General features: G+C 55.3%; 2 protein-coding genes across 2 annotated transcripts; both read right to left on the bottom strand.

Moving 5' to 3' along the window:
* Window positions 1-565: 565 nt before the first annotated feature.
* Window positions 566-3,499, bottom strand: CHGG_10595 (uncharacterized protein; the record flags this gene model as incomplete). Its single annotated transcript, XM_001228521.1, has 4 exons — window positions 566-946; window positions 1,007-1,699; window positions 2,561-2,940; window positions 3,205-3,499. 4 exons carry the CDS (start codon window positions 3,497-3,499, stop codon window positions 566-568), a joined length of 1,749 nt encoding a protein of 582 aa, XP_001228522.1.
* Window positions 3,500-5,965: 2,466 nt separating this feature from the next.
* Window positions 5,966-8,672, bottom strand: CHGG_10594 (uncharacterized protein; the record flags this gene model as incomplete). The annotated part of the gene is made up of 4 exons (XM_001228520.1): window positions 5,966-6,810; window positions 7,477-7,567; window positions 7,885-8,025; window positions 8,520-8,672. 4 exons carry the CDS (start codon window positions 8,670-8,672, stop codon window positions 5,966-5,968), a joined length of 1,230 nt encoding a protein of 409 aa, XP_001228521.1.
* Window positions 8,673-8,891: the final 219 nt, after the last annotated feature.

Here is an 8,891-nt window from a genome sequence, read left to right as displayed (position 1 = left end):
ATAGCCTTTTAAAACATTCTGTAGCCATAGCAGAAACGCTATCGAAGGTTAGACGTAGGAGGCAAGTTGGCCTCCCTCCACCGATTCTTGGCAACCACCGGGTGGGTGTTTCGTTTAAATTTATACGGCTTGTATTTGGCCTTTTCGGGGCTCCAGTTCGCTCCATGAAATCGGATCTTCGGCAAACGCCCTCCAAAGGCCTGAGCCTCCCTCACACGGCCCCAGGTCCGCAAACGGAGGTTCGCGAGCCAACAATGGGCAACCCCTTAGACTTTCCGCTACCGACCCCCCAATGTTGGCAAAAAGGTCAGGGAGTGCACTGTCCGTTGACAGACTGAGGGATCATGTTCCCGATAGCAGGCGGGTCGGGTCTCTTGCAGCGATAAATTGGGGGCATGGACGGACTCGAGCCCATCCTTTAAGGGAGGTTTTTTTCTGTACTCAGGGCAACGCTCCGCCCTTTTTAGTGCGGGGCTTGCACCGCTTCCCCAGCCGGCATCCGGTATGCATGGGTTCCGGCGTGTTTCATTACTGTTTTTGACGAAGAGAGGGATGGCTCTGTCGGTTAGGATGGTGATGCGGATGAGGGGGAGGGGGTAGTGGTGGTGGAGGGGGGTGATGGGGATGGGTTGGTGGTTGGGCTGGGGGAGCCGCTGGCCACCGTCATGACCGCGTCGTTGGTCACGGTGGTCGGGACCGCGATCTGGTCGGGGCGGCGCCGGCGTGGGTTGTGGGCCTCTTCGGCACGCGCGTAGGCCTCCGCGCGGGCGATCTGCTGCTCGAGGGTGCCGCCGCGGGCGGAGATCATGCGCGCGGCGTGGCGCTTCCAGTCGTTTCGCAGCCGGCCGCGGAAGTTTGCCGCCGTTTTGGCGACCTCCTGTTGTTTCTCGATCCACGGCGGGACCAGGTCCTGTCGCTTGATCATCTTGTTCATGATGTATTCCGTCTGTCACGGCGGTCAGAGTGGCGGGCGCGGTTGGCAGGAGTGGTTGGCCGAAACACTCACGGTGTCGATGAACGGGTTGTCTGCCCGCCTGTCTCTCTCGATCCCCTTCCCCCGGGGGATATTTTTGAACTGGCCCCTTGCGATCGCGTCCTCGATTCGTTCGTTCGCCAAGGCCGCCAGCCCGGACACGGTATTCGGCATCGCTCTCGCCCCCGGCGCAAAGCGTTCTTTAAACTCCCTCCTCATGGCCTCCCTCTCCTTCTCGCTCAACCCAGCGTCTTTGATCCCCATCCCCGCGTAAGCCTGTGCTTTGTCCCGTGCGCCGGCGGCCCTCCGCCCGGGCGTCACGCCGACCTCTCTCCTGATGCGCATGTCGACGGGCTGCGGGACAACCGGCTTGCTTTTCGCCCGCAGCCCCGGCCCTAGCGGCTTGCGTGCATCATCCAACATCCGCAGCACGGTATCCTCAGTGCTCTCCTGCCCGGTCCAAGGCTGGGCCGAGGCCATCGCGCGTGTGCCCAGCCCAGCCGAGTCGGGGAGACGCGAGGTGATGCCCGCTTGGGCCAGCGTGGCGGAGTGTTCGTGGTTGAACCTGGCGGTAGCTACCTTGTCGAGCAGCTGCGCCTTGAGTTCCTCGCTGAAGCCGGCTTCTTCGACGGCGCGGCGGCCGGCGCGGCCTCCGGTGAGCAGGGCATCTTCGGTGGCTTGCCGTAGGCGGGTTGTCATGGGCCCGGGTTCGGGGTTGGCATTCGGCTGTTGCACGTCGGAGGCTTCGGAAGGTGTTGATGTTTTTGAGGTGCCATCTTGGGTGTTCGTCGGTGGGGAGGAACTTGTAGCATTCGCGGGGAGGGATGCGGGGCGGGATTGGGAGATGTGACGGCGGGTTGATGGAAGCGGGGTGCGAGATATCGTCCTTAATCGCAGCGTGCGAGCGCAGCTACCGCAAACAAAAGGTGGAGGAGCCATGAGCAAATGCTGCCGGCGGAGGTGGTGGGAAAAGTGGCATTAGCGATGTAGGATGTGAAGATGGAGGTGGCGTGAGGACGTCGAAATAACTAGTTAGTTAGTTAGTTATTTCCGATAAAGCCCGAGCTGAGATAAGCGTACAGTGATGATCCACAGTTCAACCGCCGCAGCCATCCACTGTATGAGGCCCAGGATCTCCTTCGGTTGCATGGCCCTGCATCAACTCAAATCCAACTGCAGCTCGTCATCTCCAACCCAACGGCTCCAGATGATGCACGGTATAAAAAATTATTCCAAGGACGGCGAAATCTAGCTTTGAGCAACAAAAGCGAGGCTCTTTCTTATACAGCGAGCCCTTCTCTTCCAGTATAGTGAACGCGGCCAGGATGTCTCGCGACGCCCTCAACCCGCGCAGAACGCAGCGCGACCCTCCCTCTGTTCCCCGCGGTATCCGTGTATCCATGCAATGATGCCATCCCGGGTAAGATACCATGTACCCCAAACTCCCTTCTCAAAAGCAATATATCTAGCCCGAACCAATCGACCCACCCAAACGCAATGCGAGACCAAGACCAAAACCAAGACCAAGACTTTAAACGACCATACCCCCACCTTGACAACCCCATCAATGCAAGCTCAAGCACAAACCGCGCCCTCCCCCCACCCCGCAACAACACCACCAGCACCACCATCACCAACACAATCCCTCACTCTCCTCCCACAAAACCCCAACCCCACCGCCCCCTCCACCTCCCTCATCCCCCCTCCCATCCCCACCGGCCTCACCAGCGCCGGAATCTCCAAAAAGTCCCTCTCCCCCTCCAACTGCACCCGAAAACGACCGACCTCGCTGAACCCCAGCCGGCGGTACAGGGCCAGGCCCATGGGGCTGGCAAAGACGGTGGTGGGGACGCCGAGGGCGGCGGCCTGCGCGATGCCCCACGAGGTCAGGGCCGTGCCGGCGTCACGGCGCTGCCACGCCGGGTGGGTGAGCAGGATCTTGAGGAAGACGTGGCCGTGGACGACGCCTTGTGGGAGTCGTGGTGGTGGTTGCTGCTGCTGTTAGGGGTCCGTACCGCGCGTCGAACAGCGCGGCTTTGTTTCGCTCGAGCGCCGCGCGGAAGGCGGACTGCCGCGTGAGGTGGCCGATGGTCGTCGGGGAGGCGGGGTGGGTGGGGGAGGTGGGTGATGTTGGTTCTGGAGGGCGGGCGGCGGTGGTTAGTGTTGTTTCTTGGCGGGGGCGGGGAGGGTGTTGTTATTATCACCAGGGCCGGTGACGTCACTGCACGTACCGAGGGCGCTCTCACGGCGCGATTTCAGGGGTTGTGCTGCGGCGGGCATGTCCCAGGCGCTGAAGGCGACGACCTGCGTTGACGAGCTGCCGTCATCGGCGGGCAGCTCGCAGACCACGACTGTGCTGTTCTCGAGATACTCGGCGCATTTCCGCCGGCAGAGGGCCGCGAACTCGTCCGAGTAGAGGTGCCCTCCGGGGAATCGGTAGGGGTAGACCGGGTCGAGTGGTGAGGCCCCGACGAGGACCGCCGTCATGTCCTCGAGATCGGCTTCGCTTGCCAGCCGGATGATCATTGTGTGGGTGTATATGCAGATTAGGAGAATTCATATAATAATATTGTGCAAGTGACAAGGACTCGAGTGGATTCTTTTTCGCTGTAGAGGAGATGGCGGAAAGCGAGTGGAAGGTTTCCCTATTTGAACTTCTTCAATGGACCCGAATGCGGAAAGAGAATGCAACAGCGCCCACGAATGCACGAAGGGGAAAAAAAAAAAAAGGTGCAACACGCTCCTGCAAGACATGGCGTGGCAGGTCGAACTGTGACCTCATCTACCTACGAATACCTCATCTTGCTCATCTCCCAGGGCGAAAACCAACCAAACCTTCCTTGGAATGGCATCCTTGGCGCCCCCGGAGTTTTGACGATCATGACGTAAGGGTGGGTCGCATCAGGGCCAAGCATGCGTTGGTTGGCTGCAAATGGTCATGCTCGCCCCGGACCGACCAGGCGATTGGGATTTCAGGTCCCGCTCTGCCTGGGTGCCTGGGACCTGGGAGCCTGGGCACTGGCCATTTCGGGCCATTTCTCTCTCACCGAGGAACCACTGACGGACGTACCCACAATTTCCCCAACACCAATTGCCAGCACCGACGATGACATCAAGCTTACCTGGTCGCTCGCCTCCGCCCTTCGTCTCTCCGGGGTAGCCTAATTTAAGCGCTGCCGTCACTGACTTTTCTGTGTACCACCGTAGTACATAACACTCAAACATCACGGGAGTGGCTGCAACTGTCTACCCGCATCGTGCCACGGCACCCCAAGGAACATGGAATGTGACGGTATTATCACGATTTAGGAGACCGACGACTCGCAGCGCTTGATCTACTGCGACCGCGTACCTAAGAAACAGTTGACCCTCCGTAACTGCCAAAGACGTCGCCCACACGTGAACCAACAACAAAACAACGAGGCCATTTGATGGCAACCCCCAAACCCCATCAGATAGTTTTTGTCTCTCCGTCACCTCTGCCCTTCGGGAAGCGTCATGGTTGTTGTGGCAGCTGTTTGCTGTGAGCTGGTCTCTCGACTGCTACCACCACTGCCACCGCTGCTGGTAGTGGTGGCAGTTTGCTAGCGTGCAGTTAGCATAGCCCCGAGGCTCGGCGATGGACACATTCCGTCAGGTTCCCTCACTGACCGTGTACCCCCACTCCCACTTCCACTTCTGAGCAACCGGACCCGGTGACGATTCAACAGACTCAGGCCACGCAAACTCTGACAAGTTGCGGGATTAGAATCCACGCAGTGGCGGAGCTGGGCGCGGAGAGGGAAGACCTCACCGTTGCACCGCATCAGCGAGGTGCAAGGGCCGTTGGATGGTGCTGGGTTTGTGTGTTTTATTAGTTCTAGGATGTCTTGGGGGATGTGCTTCCTCGTGGACATTGTCGAGGTTGGTGGGCGGGGTCGTTGGAGCCTGTCGTAATAGCCCGGGTAGGTGCAAGGGACTGCGATGACGCCAGGCTGCGCCCAAGCACAAATGAGTAACGTGGAACGCCGCGAGTCAAGTCTGAATGTTAGTCTTGCTCAATCGATACCAGCGTGCGTTGAGAGGAGGGGATATTTATATCCTATGTTCTACGTGATCTATATACATGTTCCCCGTCCCGTTGTGTGTTCGGCTCATTTGCCTCCGAGATGAGCAACGTGGCAGTGTCGACTGAGATATACTCGATGAGTGGTTTGTCAGTGAACTGGCCTTCGAGTAAGCCGCGGCAGGTAGATCCTCTCGGTGAAGAGAAGCGTGACCTCCTCTGTCTGATCGGTCTTTTGCTTCCTTGCATGATTGGTGGTCGTGTAACCGATAAGTGGCCCCCAAGGAGAAACCAAGGTTGAGGAAGTGGGTACGGAGTATAGTACGAGCTGGATAGCTACCTTACCTCACTTACCCAACCTACTGGCCTGACATCGGCGTGGAAGGAGAAAAACACCCCACCTAAAAAGGGTCGAGGGGTCTCATGCACGTGCGTTATTAGCCGAAATCTGATGGGCAGGTTGAGGGAAGAGATGATGAACTCCAAAAGCCAAAAGGTTTTGAAGAAGAGATACTCAATAATAATGGCAAAAGAATGCCCCAGAAGTAGTTATTTAGATAGTCGTTGACCTCGCCGAGATTAGCTTCGGTCCTAAGGAGGACAATGGAGGTTGACCTCAGGATGTTTCCTGGTCGTGGTCCCGAGATACCTGCAAACTTGGCCACTGCCCATGGTGCCATCTGACTTTGATGCCACTGCCCATGATGCCACTGCCCTTGATGCGAACGCAAACGCCAGCATATTTCTTCTGGAACCTGCAAGAGCGAGCAGAGCCCGAGGTTTCAGGTCCTTTGCGGCGTCATGACTCGACTCTAATCTGGAATGTCTCCATCCCGGTCCGAAACTCGAGAGGCGAAGTTATGCAAATGGTCGGTAGCTGTAGGTGGACCCTTTTCACTATCATACATAGGCTAGGATTCCCTCTTGAACGATTGTTTCCGCCTTCATTAGGTTGCCTCGGCTTTCTCCTTCTCATACCGTTCGATATCGACCCGAGCAAGTGCCCGGCCATATTCCAAGCCTGCCTCTAGCCACCTATCGGATGGCTTGTATTCCAAGCAAAATCCGTAATCTCTGGCCAAGCATTTCTGGCACACAGTGCCTACTCCAGTCTCTTCATTTTCGGTGACTTTGTTGCTTGCCCACTCCGCTTCTGATTCGTCTTCCCGCTTGAACCTGGCACAACCAAAATCGACCATGAAGACATGAAACCCCCCTTTTTTGTCGGGTGTGACAATGAAATTATCGGGGCGGCGGTCCGTATCTAAGATATGGTAGTCGCCGAGGACGTTGACGGCGGCGATGGCTTGGTCAACAATGTTTTGCCATGCTGACGGGGGCGTCTCATCTGGAAACTTTGACATGCGGAAGCCTTCGATATACTCTAGTAGGATGCCCTTGATATGAAACAGTTCGTCGTTCTCGGCGCCTGGCCGCGTAAGGTCGAGGTCCACAGCGGCAAGGAGGCGAGGTACCACTTTGCCCTGCTGATCGTGCAGTGCGTTGTGGACAGCGAGTTCGGGTGTATGGTCCCGAACCATCGTGCCGTTAATATACGCTTCGTCTTGTGCGATGTCCGGAGCGTCCAGCTCGCTCTGGGCGTCCCGGAACCCCTCAACGTGACGAAGGTCATGGGCAAACTGCTGGATTGAGCCGGTACGAATTGATTCCACATATGTATCCTCGATGTCATGTGTCCATTTGCCGGCGCCCTCTTGCGCTCGCAACGAGCGGGCAAACCTTCGATCATACAGCTTGAGGAATCCGGTTTTTGCCGCTGAGCCGCCGCTGCCTGTGTCGGTTCCAGTATCGGTTTTCAATGTCGGTCTCAATGTTGACAATCATGGTGTAAGACATCGTCCGGCTTTTTAACTCCCGGATTCGAACTAGAATTGTCGGCGAAGTGAGAGCGCCTGGTCCCAGGAGTCTGGTAACTGTCAGGGTCCGGCCCACCGTGTAGTATTCCTGAGAAGGTAGCATTGTGGCGGTGATCAAAGAGATGCTTGGTGAATCTGGGCGTGAATGATGGCACATTGAGGTGACTGCATCGCGGCAACGAAGAAGAGTTTTAGTGAAAAATGAAACACTTTAAATATATGTAGGTACGTATCTATGCAGCAGGGCATGATTGATGTGGAAGGTCCACACTTGAATGACAATAATTGCCGTCCGAATCATATCAAAGCTAGACTTGAGATTGGTGGAGAATATAGAGTAATACAGCAAGCAAGGAAGTTATCATAATAAAGGAGCAATGCTCAGCGATTATTGGCGGTTGAGGCGTTGTTGTCCGATTGGTGTTACGTAGGAAGAAGTAGTAGATATCGAATCTCAAGTTTCATGTTCGATGTGCAACAATGTGTACCGACTCTCATTGGACCATATCTACCGCCGGCTCTAAACTAGGCAGGTGCTTCAAAGAGCTCCTTCCTTCCCCAAACAATATCAGTGCTCTCACTTATGGAAGTCGCGTCAGGCCGGTTGTGGTCACGCCGGTTGTGAGTCTGATAATGTGCTGTTGCTGAATCACCATTGGTGATAACTTGATTCTAAATGTGTATCAATGGCATTAAATTCACCTGCATTTTTTGAAACCTATTACCTTTATCTACTTGTGCGCTCGGAGTAATTTTCATCAAGTTGGCCCTTCAAAGCTAGGCCCAGGTTTCCCCAACCCCACGACCAACCGTAAGATACCTTGCCTTGATTAAGGTGCCTACCTATCCTAGGTAAATGCGGCCAATCTGCCACCTGCTACATTCCAGCCTACCGTCCCTCAACCTCGGCATCCTCCTTTCTACTAAGAAACTAGACGTTAAAGCAACCACCGAAAGCTTCCTATTCGCATTTCTACAGTAAAAAATACTTCGAAGGCGCCGATCTCGTCAAACGAGGGAGTGGCTACTCCTTCGCCGTGTCCTTGCACCGTAATACCGGCTGCCATCATACCACCTAAACCCTTGACCTCGTAGAAAGTAGAGAAAGCGCTTCCCATTTGATATACAAGCTAGTTAATATATTAATGTAGGGCAAAGGGAAACGATAAGAACCCTTGGCAATATTAAACCAAGGCATTTTGGCAACCTGGACGTTGAGTCCGTTGCAGGTATCTGGGCTGGTGGAGTATGGTAAGGTGGCAGCTATGAGGGGTTGCAGATCCAACATTGTAGAAGGCCGGTGTGATTGAAACTTTGGACGATCGGATTAAACTTTGCTACCTAATTATCCTTATTAGTTGCATGCAGTTGCATTCTCTTTCTTCCTCCCCGGCCCCGCCTTTTTTTTTCTACTCTTGCACCTTTGCCACAGCCATTGATCGCAAATGATCTCGGTTTCCTGCAGCGGGCAGGTTGCGGATGATGACGGCCGTTAGGGTTCCAGGTTCCAGCTGCAACGCTGTTGGCTCGTTCATTGATCGGTTTCTCTGAGGCTCTTATTGGCCCAGGCCAACCGATCTGTCCTAACAAGGTAAATAGGTACGTCCTTACCCAGTCGGCCCACCTCGGGCAGTGATGGAACCTCAGCCGGCCATCTGTTGCACGTGCGAGAATTATCCCAGGGGACCCTTAAATCAAGGAACAGGATGAAAATCTGGTCAATGAAGGAATAAGCCGCATCCCGGCATTTTTCTGCCTTGCAGCTTGACTTGGTCATGTGGGAAAGGTGAATTGGGCTTTCTAATCGTGGGCTTGCGGCCTTGCTAAAAGCCTAAAACCATGACCCTCCGGGCCCCCCATCGAGGAAATGCATTCTTCTTCTCAGACAACTTCGATCATGACAGATACAGTAGGGATGCCTTTTAATTCTCAGCCGTCATCTTGATTGGCAGACGCAGCTAGAGTGATGTCTCTTGTTTTTTAGCCTTGTCGTTCG

The sequence above is a fragment of the Chaetomium globosum genome, genomic scaffold, assembly GCF_000143365.1.
Source record: "Chaetomium globosum CBS 148.51 scaffold_7 genomic scaffold, whole genome shotgun sequence".
NCBI classification, from domain to species: domain Eukaryota; kingdom Fungi; phylum Ascomycota; class Sordariomycetes; order Sordariales; family Chaetomiaceae; genus Chaetomium; species Chaetomium globosum.
The sequence above is the reverse complement of the archived record's forward strand: the minus strand, read 5'-3'. Positions and strand labels throughout refer to the sequence as shown.